This window comes from Vipera ursinii, assembly GCF_947247035.1.
Source record: "Vipera ursinii genome assembly, chromosome: 5".
In the NCBI taxonomy this organism is placed as follows: domain Eukaryota; kingdom Metazoa; phylum Chordata; class Lepidosauria; order Squamata; family Viperidae; genus Vipera; species Vipera ursinii.
This window is the reverse complement of record NC_139518.1, coordinates 2,260,044-2,279,155: the sequence shown is the minus strand read 5'-3', so window position 1 is coordinate 2,279,155 and position 19,112 is coordinate 2,260,044. Positions and strand designations below refer to the sequence as shown.

Sequence of the window (19,112 nt, the reverse complement as noted above, 5' to 3'; positions counted from 1 at the left end):
CACTCAGGCAGGCAAGTTGACGTGGCATAAGTCGCCAACTTATGGGGGTTTTTTCCCCCCTCCTGAACATTAACACATACTTTGAAGCAACGTGAAAGAAGTGTAGATGATTCTGCGTACCACGTTTACAGAAGGATGTTGTCACCCTGCCTTGACCTGAACCCTAGGCAAGAACCATCCATGGCTCTGTTTTAATTCATAAGCCATGGTGGCGCAGTGGTTAGAATGCAGGCTACTTTAATTCTCACTGGCTCAAGCTTGACTCAGCCTTCCATCCTCCAAGGTGGGTAAAACGAAGACCCAGATTGTTGGAGGCAAGATGGTGACTCTGTAAACCACTTAGAGAGGGCTGTAAAGCACTGTGAAGCGGTATATAGGTAGGAAGGAAGGAAGGAAGGAAGGAAGGAAGGAAGGAAGGAAGGAAGGAAGGAAGGAAGGAAGGAAGGAAGGAGATGGGAATGAGAAGAAGGAAGAGGAAGGAAGGAAGGAAGGAGATGGGAATGAGAAGAAGGAAGGAGATGGCAATAAGAAGGAAGAGGAAGGAAGGAAGGAGATAGGAAGGAAGGAAGGAAGGAAGGAAGGAAGGAAGGAAAGAAGGAGATGGGAATGAGAAGAAGGAAGAGGAAAGAAGGAAGATGGGAATGAGAAGGAAGGAAGGAAGAAGATGGGAATGAGAAGAAGGAAGAAGAAGGAAGGAAGGAAGGAAGGAAGGAAGGAAGGAAGGAAGGAAGGAAGGAAGGAAGGAAGATGGGAATGAGAAGAAGGAAGAGGAAGGAAGGAAGGAGATAGGAAGGAAGGAAGGAAGGAAGGAAGGAAGGAAGGAAGGAAGGAAGGGCCGTGGTGGTGCAGTGATTAGAATGCAGTACTGGAGGCTAACTCTGCCCACTGCCTTGAGTTCAAATTGGATCAAGGTTGACTCAGCCTTCCGTCCTTGAACTTAGGGATTTTGGCATGCAGTTCTCAGTTCTGGCTATACAGTACTGCAATACACTTGACTTCTAATAAAACTTTGCCTTTCTCAACAAACGGAGCCAAGGATGCTTTCTAAATAACAACAACAACAACCATCATCATCATCAAAAAGTTGGAAGGGACCTTGGAGGTCATCTAATCCAACCCCCTGCTCAGGCAGGAAACCCTATCCCATTTCAGACAAATGGATGTCCATTGTCTTCTTGAAGACCTCCAGTGTTGGAGCATTCACAGCTTCTGGAGGCAGGTGGTTCCACTGGTTAATTGTTCTCACTGTCAGGAAGTTTCTCCTTAGTTCTAGGTTGCTTCTCTCCTTGATTAGTTTCCATCTGTTGCTTCTCCTCCTGCCTTTAGAGGATTATCAAGCAGGTCTTGCGGCAGGTCTGACGGGTCACTAACTGAATGTTTGTAAATCAAGAAATCTCTGCGCAACGCAGATGCTGGGGCTGATCGGGCTTGAGGGAATTGCACTCCCAGTTTTGGACGGAGGACCGATCGGAGGTACCCACCTGCTTCCCAACACTGTTGATGTCAAATTGCAGAGGGACGCCTTTGGGGATCTTCTTCTCTTCCGACTGCTCCTTCTTCAGGAGAAAGGGCGGGATGAGATTGCTGGCGAGTCTCGGCTTCAAGGAGCTGCAGGACCAAAAAGAGATTGTGATAGCACCACCCGCTCAGTTTCCACAAAAGGTTTGCTTCACCATCACTTTACAACAGGAGACAACCGTTTTACAACTACGCCCAACGTTTAAAGGCACGCTGAGTGGATTTGAATAGAAGACCCCAGAGTGATGCTGGGCTGAAATTAAGAGTTAGTTTCGTTTTGAGTTGTGGCATCGGAGAAGGACCCTGCGTGTTCTTCGGACAGCGAAGGCGACTAACATGCATGTCCCGTAGGAAGAATTTGCGGTAAACGGAAACCAGGCCTCCTAAAAACCACAGTGGCCAAGTTGAACCGCAGTCCAAGTTGAACCGTTCAATAACTCTTGCTAAACGTCTACGAGACCTGAGCTGGCAAAGAACTGTCTTCAGTTTGGGGCCTCTGTCAAAAGAGCTTGATGGAGGACTGCCGAGTTGGAATCCCCATAGACGAGCACCAGGCTGAGCAAACCCGGTTTGGATGACGGTTACTTTCATCAAACCACAAATATCTTTGCAACTAAGCCTCCACTCCACGGGATACGCTAATGGGAAATAAAAGTGTCCCGAGGTTGCAGTCAAGTGAGGAATCAGCCTGGAATCGTTACGTTCCCACAAGCGGTCCAACCCTCTCTTCAACTCCGTTAACCTTTATCTAATCCATCACTGGAGGTTTTTCAGAAGAGATCGGGCAACCATTTCTCCGAACTGGTGTAGTCTCCTGCTTGAGCAATGGGGCTGGACTAGAAGACCTCCAAGGCCCCTTCCAACTCATTATTCTAATTTAGTACTGACCGTTCAAGTCGACTAGAATCTTGTGAATAAGCATAAGCAACAGATCAGCTGAGCTAGAATCTCATGTGTGGTCCTGATTCTTCGTGCCTGACAGGTTTACTCACATTGGAGAGAGAACAGCACCAGGATTGTCAATGGAGATGGTCAAAATTCCTCCATTTCTGGTAGACGTTCGCCATCTGCACGGAAAGCATAACTTATTAATTCCAAAGTTATTTACAGGAAATTCATGACACATCACTGATACTTTTTTTTTTGCTATAAATCATAACAATACAGAAGATACTAGATAAACTGCATAATTCATTCATAATCTCTGGAAGAATCGTGGTGGCGCTGTGGTTAGAATGTGGAATTGCAGGCTAACTCACTGCTCACTGCCAGGAGTTCGATCCTGACCGGCTCAAGGTTGGCTCAGCCTTCCAGCCTTCTGAGGTCGGTAAAATGAGGACCCAGATTGTTGGGGGCAATAGGTGACTCTGTAAACTGCTTATAAAGGTAAAGGTAAAAGTTCCCCCGCACACGCGTGCTAGTCGTGTCCGACTCTAGGGGCCGGTGCTCATCTCCCTTTCAAAGCCGAAGAGCCAGCGCTTGTCCGAGGACGTCTCCGTGGTCATGTGGCCGGCATGACTAGACGCCAAAGGCGCACGGAACGCTGTTACATTCCCACCGTAGTGGTCCCTATTTTTCTACTTGCATTTTTTTACGTGCTTTCGAACTGCTAGGTTGGCAGAAGCTGGGACGAGTAACAGGCACTCAACTCTGCTACGCGGCACTCGGGATTCGACCCGCCAAACTGCTGACCTTCTGATCGACAAGCTCAGCGTCCTAACCCACTGAGCCACCGCGTCCCTAAACCACTTATAGAGGGCTGTAAAAGCACTGTGAAGCGGCATACAAGTCTAAGCACTATTACTATGGACAGCCCTGGATGGATTTACATTGATGATGCTGGAAATCAGCTTTCACATCACAGACCTCAGGATTTCCAAGGCTATTTCCTTTTGGGAAATTATACCAAATTATACGTAATCCTCAACTTACAACCCATTCATCCAGCGACCAAAGTTACAACAGCACTGAGAAAAGTGACTTAGGAGGATCCTTATTCACACTTACGACCGTTGCATGATCAAAATTCAGCTGCTTATTAACTGGCTCATATTTATGACGGTCGTATTTTATGACGTGTCACGCGGTCCCCTTTTGCGACCTTTTGACAAGCAAAGTCAACGGGGGGAAGCTGGATTGCTTAACAACCGGGTTACTGACTTCACAACTGCAGTGATTCACTTAACAACTGTGGCCAGAAAGGCCGTAAAATGGGGCAAAACTCACTGAAGAAATGTTTCACTTAGTAACATCAATTTTGGGCTCACTTTTGGCCGTAACATGAGGACTACCTGCATAGCAAACTATTTTCATAAACAAGGTTTACAGGTAGACCTCGAGTTACGACCCTGGTGGAGGCCGATAGAAATGTTGGGCTCCGTCATGGTCGTATGTCGAGGACTACCTGTACAGAATCAAAGTGATCTCTTATTTAATCCCACTCAATTCTCCAGCAGCCACAAGCTCCTTCCAATCCCACTGAATTCCCATGCTGTGTTGCAAGAACAAAAAACACCAGCGGTCCTTTAAAAAAAATACAGAATTGAGGTATGTCCTCCAAAAGAAAACAGAGTAACGCTTGGTGATTGCTCGGTCAATTTCCTGGGAATACCTACGGGCGAGTCCGTTTGGTTCCCTGGCTTCTGAGGTCATCCTCTGGATGGACTTGTGCTTGTACCTGGGGATGGGAAAAAGGGGGGGGGAGAAAAAAAATCAGATACCTATGGGTAGCAAGCTAGTCAGGTGAAGCATGCAAGGAAAAATAAAGTCTGGGATTTCTACTTCTACTTCCTACGGTTAGAAGACGTCCTTGTCAACGCTTTCTAACATCGGATGTTTTTTTGCATTGACAACAGATGGAAATGCAGCCATCTTTTCCCCCTTTCGCTGTTAAGAGTTAGATGATGCTGGGAGGCGGGGGATGCGAACGAGAGTCCGGCTAGACATAACAACACTAAATTCAGCGTGGGAATCAAGGTTACTGAGCCCAGAGCTGAAAAAGAATTGGCGGGCTGGAGAGGGAGCCCGCGCTTCAAGCTAATTGGGGGATGTGATTTATGACTGTTAATTGGAGGAGGGAATTGTGCTTTGATACTAGGTGCCGGGGGGGATTCAGTTTTTGGCTTCGATTGTTTAAGTGCCGATATTATTCTACTCGAATAAAAGGTCCTTAAGGTAAACAATGCCTTGAGGTTCTTTTGAAGAGTTTCATCTGTCGGAACCAGGACAGTCCTCCTATTTGCTCCATCAGTGTTTCTCAACCTTGGCACGGCTGGCTGGGGAATTCTGGGGATCTGCAGCCCACCCATGGTAAAGTGTCTAAGCTTGAGAAACCTAGATGCTTATGGACTTTTGTGAAAGCTTCCAGAATTTATTTTTCATATTTCTACCCCTATAATTATACCCCACAAGGGTATCCACAGGTACGGTCCTTGGTGCTCTCTGAGCTTGGTGGTTTTCTTGCAGACATTTAATGACCCTACTAGGTAACATCATCAGTGCTAAAAGGGAGAATGGGTGTGTGGCAAGGAGGAGGAGGAAGAGGAATAATAATAATAATTATTATTATTAATTTTATTTATTTATATATATTTATTTTATTTTATATATTAAATAATAATAATAATAATAATAATAATAATAATAATAATAATAATAATATAATCTGTTCCTGCACACATTTCATTACCAAATTAGGTAACATCATCAGTGCTAAAAGGGAGGATGGGTGTGTGAGGAGGAGGAGGAGGAGGAAGAGGAGGAGGAAGAGGAATAATAATAATAATAATAATAATAATAATTAATAATAATAATAATAATAATAATAATAATAATAATAATCTGTTTGTTTTCCTGCACACATTTCATTACCAAATTAGGCAACATCATCAGTGCTAAAAGGGAGGATGGGTGTGTGGCGAGGAGGAATAATAATAATAATAATCTGCTTGTTTTCCTGCACACATTTCATTACCAAATTAGGTAACATCATCAGTGCTAAAAGGGAGGATGGGTGTGTGGCGAGGAATAATAATAATAATAATAATAATAATAATAATAATAATAATAATAATAATAATAATAATAGTCATCATCTGCTTGTTTTCCTGCACACATTTCATTACCAAATTAGGTAACATCATCAGTGCTAAAAGGGAGGATGGGTGTGTGGCGAGGAGGAGGAGGATTAATAATAATAATAATAATAATAATAATAATAATAATAATAATAATAATAATCTGGTGCGCTCTAAACCTGCTTGTTTTCCTGCACACATTTCGTTACCAAATTAGGTAACATCATCAGTGCTAGAAGAGAGTGGATCTTACTATTTCACCAGCAATCAACAGGGACTAACACCAAGATTAATGCTAAAGCAACAATCAAGAAGTAAATAACAATCCAATGAACAAACTACCATCTCAGATAAACAGGTTGACATCATCAACAGCCTAACCAAGGAAACCCCAAGGCCACCCCCACCAACACTGACTTGGCTGTCAGCAGAGAGCAAACCCTTCTAGCACTGATGATGTTACCTAGTCCGTTAATGAAACGTCTGCAACAAAACAACCGGGCTCAGCCAACCTTTCTCCCTTCTAGCACTGATGATCTTATCGAGCGGGGTAATGAAAGGCCTCAAAGCTAGTTTCCCCCTCAGGAAAACGCCCCAAACGGAAACCAAACTCAGTGACAAGATTTTAAGGCAAGGGTCTTCAAACGTGGCCCTTTTATGACTTGTGGACTTCAACTCCCAGAATTCGTCAGTCAAGGCACGCTGGCTGAGGAATTCTGGGAGTTGAAGTCCACAAGTCATGAGGGGGCCTTAGTTCGCCCACGTTGGCTGAGGAATTCTGGGAGTTGAAGTCCGCAAGTCGTGAAGGGGCCATAGTTCCCTCAAGCTGGCTGAGGAATTCTGGGAGTTGAAGTCCGCAAGTCGTGAAGGGGCCATAGTTCCCTCAAGCTGGCTGAGGAATTCTGGGAGTTGAAGTCCGCAAATCATGAAGGGGCCATAGTTCCCCCAAACTGGCTGAGGAATTCTGGGAGTTGAAGTCCACGAGTCATGAAGGGGCCATAGTTCCCCCACGCTAGCTGAGCAATTCTGGGAGTTGAAGTCCGCAAGTCATGAAAGGGCCAAATTTGAAGACCCCTGTTTTAAGATCTGCAGAAGAGCAGCAGATCTTTAGGAGGAAGTTGGTCCATTGAACGGATATCCTGCCTTCCCCTAGATTGACAGGTCCTTTTGGTAGAGAAATGCAAATATATAAATACCTTCAGGCCCCGGCGAAAGAGGAAAGTCGCTTGGCGAGCGTCTTTCTGCTGGTATAACTTATTCCCAATTCTGGCGGACAGAGACTGTATGCCCGGCCTGTAAATATATATAGCAAATAATCATAGCCATATGTCCTTGCATCATTTGGCCCCTTCATGACTCATGGACTTCAACTCCCAGAATTCCTCAGCCAGCCTGGCTCAGCTTGGAAACCTCTCCCTTTCCCCTCAGCATGCCTGGCTCAGGAATTCTGGGAGTTGAAGTCCACAAGTCATAAAAGAGCCATCATTCCCCACCTCTGATTCATTGTCACGAAACAGGTAGTCCTCGATTTACAACCATTCGTTTGAGGACCAAAGTTACAGCGGCATGGAAAAAAAGCAAACCAGGCCCAGTCCTCACACTTATGACTGTAACGGTGTTCTGGCAGTCATGTGGTGAAATTTCGGGCGCTTCACAATCGGCATGCATTTAAGACAGTCGCTGTGTCCTGGAGCCACGCGGTCCCCACTTGCAACCTTCCTTCCCAGGGAGCTTCCGACAAGGGAAGTCAATGAAAAAAAGTCGGGTTTGCTTCATGGCAGGATTTACTTAAGGACCAGGCAAAGTGGTCGTAAAATGGGGCATGACTCACTTAGCGACCACATTGCTTAAGCACAGTTCCATTCTGAACTGTGGTTGTACGTTGAGGACTAGCTGCATTGTTACAGAGCAACAAAAGGGAATTCCCTGGATCGAAGAGGTCACAATGAAAAGTTTTATCAGAGAGAGAAATAAAGACCAGCAGATTCAAGTGGACTATCAGTGAATTTGCTGTATATCTATCTATCTATCTATCTATCTATCTATCTATCTATCTATCTCTGCCTATCTATCTATCCTATCTATCTATCTATCTATCTATCTATCTATCTATCTATCTATCTATCTATCTATCTCTGCCTATCTATCTATCTATCTATCTATCTATCTATCTATCTATCTATCTATCTATCTGTCTCTGCCTATCTTATCTATTTATCTATCTATCTATCTATCTATCTATCTATCTATCTATCTATCTATCTATCTTTATATCCATCTAGCATTATCTACATATGTAGATCATATCTACATATCTACATATCTACACACACACACACACACACACACACACACACACATACACACACACACACCGAGTGGCAAAATCCTGCAAAGATTATGGGAAAGGTTTGAACGGACTGCAGACAGTCCTCCATTTATAAACAACTGAGCCCAAAATTTCTGTCACTAAGTGAGATAAGTTGTAAAGTGCTTTTTTGCCCCATTTTACGACCTTTCTCGCCACCGTTGTTAAGTGAGCCACTGAAGCCGAATCAAGTGGACAATCAGCAATTTCGGAGGGAGGGAAGGAGAGGGAGAGGGAGAGAGAGAGAGATGCTTCCAGTTGCAGCAGTGATTCGCTGAACAACGGGGGCAAGGAAGTTCGTAAGGTGGGGCAAAACTCATTTAACCACCGTTTCGCTTAGCAACAGATCTCTTGGGCTCAGCAGCGCTCGTAGCCTCTGCAAGCCATCCCTTTCCTGATCTGTCCGGAGGCTCCCCCCCCTCCCCCCGAAGTTCAGGCTTTCAGGAAAGCTTACCTCCGATTCAACAAGGTGGGTCTCCGAAGCTTCCTCTGCAATTCGGCTTGTCTCTGGAGGGGCGTCTTCCTTTTCAAAATGGAGTAATTCCGTTGCGGGTTCTTTAGGGAGATACCCAAAGCCAGTCCCGTGCACATCCAACGAAAAAGCCCCTTCCCACCCACCTCCCCAAAAACTAAACAGAGAAGCAGATCGTAAGATCCAGAGGTTAGACCGGAGCTAGATCCCATCCTAGGCAGAGAAGCCGGGAGATCAAGCAGGAAAATAACTTGGGAGGGTTAAAACAAGTTTCTAAAGAGAAACTGCTGGCTAGGGAATTCTGGGAGTTGAAGTCCAGGGGTCTTCAGGGGGCCAGGTTTGGAGACAACCCCCCCCCCCGACTCTGGATAGCATCAATCTAATGTACGGGCAGTCCTCTGCTTACAACAATTCGTTTAGTGACCGTCCAAACTTACAGCAGCACGGGAGGACCGTTTTCTCACACTTAGGACCCCTAGTAGCATCCCCGCGGTCATGTGATCCAAACTCAGACGCTTGGCAACCGACTCGTATCTACGACAGTCACGGTGTCCCGGGGGTGGTGGTGGTGGTGTGTCACGTGATCCCCTTTTGAGACCTTCTGAGATTCGCTTAACAACCGTGTTCCTAATTTAACAGCTGCAGTGATTCGTTTAGCGACTGTGGCAAGAAGGGCGTCAAATGGGGCAAACCTCACTTAACCCATGTCTCGCTTAGCAACTGAAACTTTGGGCTCAATTGTGGTCGTAGGTCGAGGACTGCCCGTACTAGACCAATGTTTCGCGAGCTTAGGCATTTTAAGACCTGTGGACTTCAACTCCCAGAATTCCCCAGCTGCCCAGCATGCAACCTGGTGACCGAATGACCTAAAGAAACTGCAGTGAGCCCACGCTGTACCTTCTCACTGAGGGGTGACCTGTTGAGGGGGCTGATGCCTTTCTGAGCCCCCATGGCTTTCCTTGCCGCCAAGCCCGTCTTGATGCCGTAGGCACGCCTCTTCCCCGGCACCGGCTTTCGACGTCCTATGTGGTTCTTGCCAAAGCCTGCGAGGGAAGGAGGGAAGGAAGGAAGGAAGGAAGGAAGGAAGGAAGGAAGGAAGGAAGGAAGGAGAGAAGATGAAGAGGAGAGGAGAGGAGAAGAAGAGGAAAAAGGAAGGAAGGAGTGTGAGAGGAATAAGGGAAGGAAGGAAGGAAGGAAGGGGAAGAGGGAGGGAAGGAGGGAGGAAATAAAGAAAGAGAAAGAAACAAGGAAAGAGGAAGAAGAGGAAGGGAGGGAGGGAAGAAAGAATGAAAGGAAGAAAGGAAGGAAGGAAGAAGGGAAGGAGGAAAGACAGAGAAAGAAGGAAAGAGAAAGGAACAAGGAGAGAGCAAGCAAGCAGGCAGGCAGGCAGAGAAAGGGAAGGAAAGACAGAAGGAGAGAGAAAGAAGGAGAGAGAGAAAAAGAGAAAAGAAAGAAAGAAGAGGAGGGAGGGAGGGAGGACAGAAAGAAAGGAAGGAATGGAGGAAAGAAAGAGACAGAAGGAAAGAGAAAGGAACAAGGAGAGAGCAAGCAAGCAGGCAGGCAGGCAGAGAGAAAGGGAAAGAAAGAGAGAAGCAAAGAGAAAGAAGGAGAGAGAGAAAAAGAAGAGGAAAAAAAGAGAGGGAGGGAGGAAGGAAGGAAGGAAAAAGAAGAGATTAGGTCCTTTCATGTGCTACGAGAATGACCTTGGGAGACGGGAGGAAGAACCGAACCGTAAGGCAAATGTCATTCAAAAAGCTATCCCAGCCAATAGAAGGGAAGGGGGGGCATGGGAAACGTCGTAGGCGGGACCCCCCCTAGTTTCCTGGAAAGGAAAAGTATAGGAGGGGGAGAGATGCTTTCAGAGTCGCAAGATTCTGCTACAGCAAACCTACCATAAAGGCAGGACAGATAGTCCTCAAGTTACAACCATTCGTTCAAAGTTACGGTGGCACTGAAAAAGGGGACCCAGGACCGTTTTGCACACTTAACAACCCTTGCGACATCCCCGGGGGGGGGTGTCAAATGATCAGAATCCAGACGCTCGGCCAGCAGTATGTACTTACGATGGTTGCCGCGTTGAAGGGCGTCGCGTCATTCTCCCCCCCCCCCCCCCCCGTTTGCAACCTTCTGACAAAGCAAAGTCACGGAGGAAGCCAGATTCACTTAACGACGGTGTCCCTGACTTCCCTGCAGTGATTCACTTAACGTGCGGGGCGAGGAAGGTCATCAAATGGGACCAAACTCACTTAACGAACGTCTTGCTTAGTATGAGAAAGTTTGGGCTCAATTTACAAGGGCTCAATTTACCTCGGCTCTTTTATGACTCGTGGACTTCAACTCCCAGAATTCCTCAGCCAGGCATGCTGAGCGGAAAGGGAGAGGTTTCCAAGCTCAGCCATGCTGGCTCAGGAATTCTGGGAGTTTATTTATTTATTTATTTATTATTGGGACTTATATGCCGCCCTATCTCCCGAAGGACTCAGGGCGGCTAACAACAATAACATATAATAAATACAGAAGTTAAGATAAAATTAAAATTAAAGGCCGCTGTACAATAAATAAAAATTAAAATAAATTAAAAATTAGAGTTAAAAATTAAAAACATAATTAAAATGCCTGTCAGTCCAGGTCAGCCAGGTGGAAAAGGAGTGTTTTGAGGCCGTGGCGAAAGGACCGGAGATCTTGGGCCATCCGGAGCTCAGGGGGGAGCTGGTTCCACAGGACTGGCGCTCCCACAGAGAAGGCCCTTCCCCTGGGGGTCGCAAGCCGGCATTGTCTAGCCGACGGTACCCTGAGGAGGCCTTCTCTGTGTGAGCGCACTGGGCGATGGGAAGTTGTTCCCGGCAGCAGATGGTCCTGCAAGTATCCCGGTCCTAAGCCATGTAGGGCTTTAAAGGTAAGTACCAGCACCTTAAATCTCACCCGGGGGGAACCGGTAGCCAATGCAGCTCACGCAGGAGGGGTGTAATATGGGAGTATCGGGGTGCTCCCATCACTACCCGTGCAGCCGCATTCTGCACCAGCTGAAGCCTCCGGGTGGTCTTCAAGGGCAGCCCCATGTAGAGAGCATTGCAGTAATCTATACGGGAGGTAACGAGTGCGTGGGTGACTGTACGTAGGGCATCTCGGTCTAGAAAGGGGCGCAACTGGTGTACCAGGCGAATGTGGGCAAATGCCCCCCTAGCCACGACTCCAATATGATCTTCAAAACGTGAGTCATGAATCCAGGAGGACGCCCAGATTGCGTGCTCTATCAACGGGAGGTAACATCTCTCCTCCTATAACCAAGGATGGAACCTCTTGGACTAAACGAGATGCCAGTACGTAAAGCCACTCAGTCTTGGCCGGGTTGAGCCGGAGCCTGTTCTTTCCCATCCAAATCTGTACCGCTTCCAGGCAACGGGACATCACATCGAGGGCATCACTGGGTTGGTTCGGGGTGGAGATGAAAAGCTGGGTATCATCAGCATATTGATGATACCTCACCTCGAAGCCACGGATGATCTCTCCCAGCGGTTTCATATAGATGTTGAACAGGAGGGGCGAGAGTACCGACCCCTGAGGCACCCCACAAGGGGCCTTGGGGTTGACCTCTGCCCCCCTGCCAACACCGTCTGCGAACGGCCTGAGAGGTAGGAGGAGAACCACCGCAGAATGGTGCCTCCCACTCCCAACCCCTCAAGACGACGCAGCAAGATACCGTGGTCGATGGTATCAAAAGCCGCTGAGTTGAAGTCCACAAGTCATAAAAGAGCCAAGGTTGCCTACCCCTGGGTTAGGTATTATCGCTTAGCTGCCCCAAAATGGAGGCCTTGAACGGTTTCTCCCCAGTTCCCTGAAAACAAACCAGGTTCCAGACTCAACTAACCTGGATATTCTTGAATTCCCCACTTCATTCTCCTCATCCTGAACTGCCGAGTCCCGTTCTGGTGAAGGCCTCTCTTCATCTTGGGGAAATTGTGCTTCCTCTCTTCTCTCTTGTTCAATTTGATTATATCATCTGCGAAAGATACAAGCGGTTTGGCCCCTTGAAGACGTGGGAAAGAGCCCATCGTCCTGTTCTCCTTGCTCCCTTCTGGGAGGAGGGGGCTTCAGGGTACCCCAGCGGCTCCCAACTTTTTCTATATCCCGCCCCCCTTAGAACGCTTCCGGTATATTCTCCCAGCCCTTCCAAAAGTTCAAAATAGCGAATTATGCACGTACGCTATAATTTCGAAACTTCTAAATCCAGGTTTTCACACCCCCTGGAACATCGTCTCGGACCCCGGTTGGAAACCCCCGCGATATCCCAAGAACAACTTCCAGATTCAGTCCCAGCTTTGTGCCAGACAGCATCAACCTTGTGAACTCTCAAGCTTCCTCCTCCTTCCGTTAGGTATTCAAGATGGACAGTGAGTAATATTTATATGTTACTTATATGTAAGGGTGTAGGTCTATACATATCTTGTATATAGCATGTTTAAATGTGTTATGTAGGTGTACACTTTTGAGAGCAACAATTTTTTCATCTTTAATGTATGCCAATATGCCCACAATAAAATATCACAATAAAGGCTATCTATCTATCTATCTATCTATCTATCTATCTATCTATCTATCTATCTATCTATCTATCTGTCTGTCTGTCTGTCTGTCTGTCTATCTCCACTCACCTATCTCGATCTGTCTCTCTATCCATCTGTCTGTCTCTCTCTCTCTCTATGTATCTTTCTATCCACTCACCTATCTCTGTCTCTATCCGTCTGTCTCTCTATCTTGCTCTATCTACCTATCTACTTGTCTGTCTGTCTGTCTCTATCTATCTACTCATCTATCTCTGTCTAGCTCTATCCGTCTGTCTGTGTCTGTCTCTATCTATCTATCTACTCATCTGTCTCTATCCATCTGTGTCTGTCTGTCTCTGTCTATCTATCCACTCACCTATCTCTTTCTAACTCTATCTGTCTCTGTCTGTATCTTGCTCTATCTCTATCTATCTATCTATCTATCTATCTATCTATCTATCTATCTATCTATCTATCTATCTACCTATCTCTATCTCTATCTCCCATGTTTCCCCGAAAGTAAGGCCTACAACAAAAATAAGCCCTAGCTTAATTTGGGGGGGTAGCCTTGGTGGAGCAGTGGGCTAATGCCTCCTTAAGTAACACCAACTGCCTGCAATTAGTGCAGGTTCGAGTCCCACCAGGCTCAAGGTTGACTCAGCCTTCCATCCTTCCCAGGTAGGTAAAATGAGGACCCAGATTGTTGGGGGCAATAAGCTGACTTTGTAATAATGCCGCTTGGGGTGTGTGTGAAAGCCCTAATAAGCAGGCATATACATAGAATGAAGGCTACTGCTAAGCTTGTAAGCCGCCCTGAGTCTTCAGAGAAGGGCGGGATATAAATGGAATTAAACTAAAATAAAAAAATATCCATCCATCCATCCATCCATCCATCTTCCACCAAGTGCAGGAAATCCTGCAATTTTTATTCAGTCCCCAGAAAGGGTAAATCTTTGCAGCCCCAATCTGGCACCCAAATCCCAAATGGATCGTTTAAATCAGGGACGGGGAATGATGGCCCGTTGACGGCTTGAGGACTTCAACTCCCAGAATCCCTGAATCAGCCATAGCTGGCTCTGGAATTCTGGGAGCTGAACTCCACAAGTCATAAAGGGTCCGTGGTTCCCTTCTCCTGGTTTAAATTAAACCTTCAACTCTCCAGTGAGAATTACTGCTGTTAAAAGGTCCCATTTGCATCATCCACAACCCTTCCCAGACTATAAGTCAGAACTCCACAACCTGCAGCCACCCGATTTATTCTCAATTCCACCCTGCGATGAGGCACAGAAGATTTTTGCCAGATTAACCTTGCGCTCTGCTGGTCTACTCTACGTTGTAAGGGCTCAAGATAAAAACCACAGGCCACGACAGCTGGAAGAAACAGGAAGTGACTCGTAGAAGCAAGCCAGGAGCTGAAGGGATCCACTCCAAAAAGAGGGAGCAGGCGACTCCCGGGAAAGGTGGTTCTGCAGGAATCTAATGGAATACGGAATCTGTGCTTTCACGTATCCATGGCGAGAGCCAGCTTGGTGTCGTGGTTCAAGTGCTGGCTCGGAAAAAGCGAGGAGGTTGTGAGTTCTAGTCAAGCCTTAGGCATGAAAGCCGGCTGGCTGACTTTGGGCCAATCACCAGGAGATGATGGTGGTGGTGGTAATAATAATAATAATAATAATAACAACAACAACAACAACAACAACAATAATAACAACAACCACCTAGGACGCTGGCAGCAACCCGTGTCAACAATTAGTGCCAGTAAATTTGGGTGTTCAGTTGACTGAGTTTCATGTTTTATGAATAAAAGATTAATAATAATAATAATAATAATAATAATAATAATAATAATAATAAGTGTTCAGTTTTATGAATAAAATTTTTATAATAATAATAGAGTTGGAAGGGACCTTGGAGGTCATCTAGTCCAACCCCCTGCTCAGGCAGGAAACCCTATACCATTTCAGGCAAATGGCTGGCCAGTCTCTTCTTAAAAACTTCCATTGTTGGAGAATTCACCACTTCTGGAGGCAGGTAGTTCCACTGGTTAATTTTTCTCACTGTCAGGACGTTTCTCCTTAGTTCTAGGTTGCTTCTCTCCTTGGTTAGTTTCCATCCGTTGCTTCTTCTCCTGCTTTCAGGCGCTTTGGAGAAGAGCTTGACTGCCTCTTCTTCGGGGAAACCCCTGAGATACTGGAAGGCTGCTATCATGTCCCCCCCTCGTCCTTCTCTTCATTAAACCGGACATCCCCAATTCCAGCAGCCGTTCATTGTATGTTTTAGCCTCCAGTCCCCCAATCATCCTTGCTGCTCTTCTCTGAACTCTTTTTTCTAGAGTCTCAACATCTTTTTTGCATCGTGGTGACCAAAACTGGATGCCGTATTCCAGGTGTGGCTTTACCAAGGCCTTGTAAAGCGGTATTAACCCTTCACGTGATCTTGATTCTATCCCTCTGTTAATGCAGCCTAGCAGTGTGTTGGCTTTTTTGGCAGCTGCCACAGACGGCTGGCTCCTATTTAAAATGGTGAGTTCTAGTCTCTCCTTGGGTAACAGGAGATGGTGAGTTCTAGTTCTATCTTAGCCAGGAAAGCCAGCTGGATGGCGTTGGGCCAGCCACACTCTCTCAGCCCAACCCATCTCGCAGGGTTGTTTATTTTTTTATTTTTTTTATTTTTTTATTATATCTGTATATCGCCCTTCTCCCGAAGGACTCAGGGCGGTGAACAGGGCAATACATGCTACTGTGAGGAGAACAGGAAGCAGGGGCATTAGGTTCACCATCTTGAGTTATTCATAAAAAATAATAAACACGGGAGAAAAGAAATCTAAAAATCAAAAACCAAAAAACACAGACGTATATCTTAAGGTGCAAAAAGCAAATTTCTAGAGGAGAGCCGAGAAACGATATCAGACACACCGCTTGCAAAAACCGTCTCTCCTGGTTCCCTTCCAGCTCAATTCTATTCTATGAGCTCTGCAGAAAGGTGCACAATTTAAGAGAAACTCAAGTCAGGAGTCTTCAAGAATTAAACTGATGGCAAAAATAATAATAATAATAATAATAATAATAATAATAATAATAATAATAAGGCAGAAGGAAGAAGCTAGGATGGGGGAAAAAACACGCCCTAAGGGAATGGACTCGGCGGCCTAAGAGGACCAACTCAGCACAACAATTCAGTGAAATGAAAAATGGAATCTGGACATTTCCCCACCCACCCCTCTCTGGTTAAGAGCCTGTGAAGCATTTGTGTTGCCCAAAGAAACTAATTCATTTTCCAACATTATTAGCTTTTTAACAAATACCTGTCTCCTCGGAATGGCCCAGATCAAATAGACAGCTGTAGGGGGGGGTGTAAAAAAATGATTGTGAAGATGAATTGGCTAAATTTCCTCCCGTGTGTGTGTGTGTGTGTCCCTTTGTAAAATCTGAAGTTGAAACAAGGGCTGGAATGTTCAGCGAATTACAATGGCCTTTGTCTGGGACGCTCTGAACTGCTGACAGAAGTCACCATCTTGCGGTCTGCAAAGTGGAACCGATTTTCGGGCGCAAGCATCTTGAATTGGCCTCTGTGTTCTCTGGAGTGAAATGTTAATTCTCTCCTGCTGGTGCAAAAGAATTTAATTTAATTCTGTCCTGCACTTCTCAGCCAGCATAGCTTGCTCTCTTGTAATCCCTTCCTCTGCATTTTCTCCACTTTAGTGGATAACAGAAGATGGGGGGGGGAGAGAAAAACCAGGCGTGGCTTGCTAGGGAATTCTGGGAATCGAAATCCAGACATCTTCAAGTCGACAAGCTTGAGAAATGCTGCTTTAGACTTTAACATCTTTCTTGCAAAATCCTAAGGAAATCTACACTGTGTGTCTGTGTGTGTGTGTGTGTGTGTGTGTGTGTGTGTGTGTGTGTAAGAAAACAACTATGGGTACACTTACGACGGTTCATTTAGTGATCGTTTGGGGTTACAACGGCACTGAAAAAGGTGACTCATGACCATTTTTCACACTTACGACCGCTGCACCATCAAAATTCAGATGCTTGGCAACTGACTCATATTTAGACGGCGAGTTCTAGTCCCGCCTTAGGCATGAAAGCCAGCTGGGTGACCTTGGGCCAATCACCAGGAGACAGTGAGTTCTAGTCCCGCCTCAGACATGAAAGACAGCTGGGTGACTTTGGGCCAATCATTCCCTCTCAGCCCTCCCCACCTCACAGGGCTGTTGTTGTAGGGAAAAGTGGAAGATGTCTTTCAAATGTTCTCTGCCTTGAGTCATTTATAAATAAAGGTGGGATTTAAAAAAAAAGTCAAATCAACTAAAGAAGGTTGCCTAAGAATTTAACGCCATCATGAAAAACTGGCCCGGTGCAGGTACTGAAATCTTAATTAACTCCAGGGGTTTCGAAATGGGAACATAGTGTTCCAGTAATTAAAATAGCTGCCTATTTGTTTTCCACATGTAGCTTCAAAGGTTGGTATTAATTCAATGCAAGTCCTTGGGAGCTTGGACCCCAATTATAACCCTAGATCAGATTCACTTGAGCACCAAGGACCAAGTTTATGTGAGATTCGGGACGGAGCTGACTTATGGTGGGGCCAGTTCAGAGATCACCCCAAGAAAATGGGGGGGTGCTATGCTCAAGGCAGGAAATTAAAAGACGCTTGCTCCTGGGGAGGAAAGCCATGGCAAATCTAGACAGCACACTAAAAAGCAGAGACGTCACCCTGCCAACAAAAGTGCGTATAGTCAAGGCTATGGTCTTCCCAGTTGCAATGTATGGCAGTGAAAGTTGGACCACAAGAAAGGCCGAGCGCCAAAGAATGGAGGCCTTTGAGCTATGGTGCTGGAGAAGACTCCTGCGAGTCCCTTGGACTGCGAGGTGATCAAACCGGTCGGTCCTAGAGGAGATCCACCCTGACTGCTCTTGAGAAGGCCAGATCCTGAAGTTGAAACTCAAATCCCTTGGCCACCTAATGAGAAGGAAGGACTCACTGGAGAAGAGCCTCATGCTGGGAAAGGTGGAGGGCAAGAGAAGAAGGGGATGACAGAGAAGGAGGTGGCTGGATGGAGTCACTGAAGCAGGAGCTCAAATGGACTCCAGATGATGGTGGAGGACAGGAAGGCCTGGAGGAACGTCATCCATGGGGTCGCCAGGGGTCGGACACGATTTCGCAACTAACAACAACAACAAATGCTCAAGGTGTCCCAACAGGAGTAGGAAAGTCCAGATGCCTCTCAGTGTCAGCCAGGTTAGAAAATATGAAATACGGAAATATAAATTAGGATAGGACACGATAAGGGGAGGAGGAGGAGGAGGAGGAAGAGAATTACCAAAAAATAAATCACGATAGAATTCTTTATTGGCCAAGTGTGATTGGTCCCACAAGGCATTTGTCTTGTGCGTAGGTTGTCAGTGTACATAGTGTACATATAAACAACGAAGTGATGCCATCACAACATACCAATATGAGAAGGTAATAGGAAACCATGGCTGACTCGGGAATGCTGGGAATCGAAGTCCACGGACCCTAAAGGGGCCACCTTTGCCCAACTCTGCTCTATTTATTTATTTATTTATTTATTTATTTATTTATTTATTCGTTTTATATACCGCCCTTCTCCCGGAGGACTCAGGGCGGTGTACAGAGCAAAGTAAGTATACAATAAACCAACAATAAAACAAATAAAAACCCCAGATCTAGAAATAAAACCCCAAATCTATCAGGCCAGGCCGGCTTGCTGGAATAGATAGGTTTTTAAATCTCGCCGAAAGGTGCGAAGGTCGGGGGCCATCCGGATTTCGGCTGGTAAGCGGTTCCAGAGGGTTGGCGCACCCACCGAGAATGCTCTCCCCCTGGGGGTCACCAGCCGGCATTCTCTGACCGGTGGCACCCTGAGGAGGCCCTCTCTGTGGGAGCGCACAGGACGGAGGGGTGTTGACGCTGGCAGTAGGTGCTCCCGTAGGTAATCCGGACCCACGCCATGTAGGGCTTTGTATGTCATCACTAGCACCTTGAATTTCACCCGGAAGGCAACTGGAAGCCAGTGCAGCTCACGGAGCAGAGGTGTAATATGGGAGTATCGGGGAGCCCCCAAAAGCATCCGTGCAGCTGCACTCTGTACCAGCTGAAGCTTCCGAGTG

At 46.3% G+C, this 19,112-nt stretch overlaps 2 protein-coding genes and 1 long non-coding RNA gene across 7 annotated transcripts in view; 1 reads left to right on the top strand and 2 right to left on the bottom strand.

Annotated features, from left to right (window-relative positions):
* The window catches only part of LOC310641201 (transferrin receptor protein 1-like), a 546,690-nt gene that overhangs the window by 5,956 nt on the left and 521,622 nt on the right, over window positions 1–19,112 (bottom strand). The gene's annotated exons all lie outside the window — the stretch shown is intronic.
* The window catches only part of LOC310641209, a 276,109-nt gene that overhangs the window by 128,078 nt on the left and 128,919 nt on the right, over window positions 1–19,112 (top strand). The window lies entirely within an intron of this gene.
* Window positions 1,356–19,112, bottom strand: part of FYTTD1 (forty-two-three domain containing 1) — a 28,182-nt gene continuing 10,425 nt past the window's right edge. For 2 of the 3 annotated variants that reach the window (XM_083364031.1, XM_083364033.1), the window contains exons 2-8: window positions 12,303–12,434; window positions 9,332–9,477; window positions 8,417–8,517; window positions 6,791–6,887; window positions 4,134–4,195; window positions 2,511–2,585; window positions 1,356–1,608 (exon numbers count right to left, since the gene is read on the bottom strand). In XM_083364031.1, the coding sequence (XP_083220157.1) occupies window positions 1,386–1,608; window positions 2,511–2,585; window positions 4,134–4,195; window positions 6,791–6,887; window positions 8,417–8,517; window positions 9,332–9,477; window positions 12,303–12,434 (836 nt within the window). In that variant the 3' untranslated portion in view covers window positions 1,356–1,385. The remainder of the gene's footprint in view (window positions 1,609–2,510; window positions 2,586–4,133; window positions 4,196–6,790; window positions 6,888–8,416; window positions 8,518–9,331; window positions 9,478–12,302; window positions 12,435–19,112) is intronic. The other variant, XM_083364032.1, reaches the window with a different exon arrangement.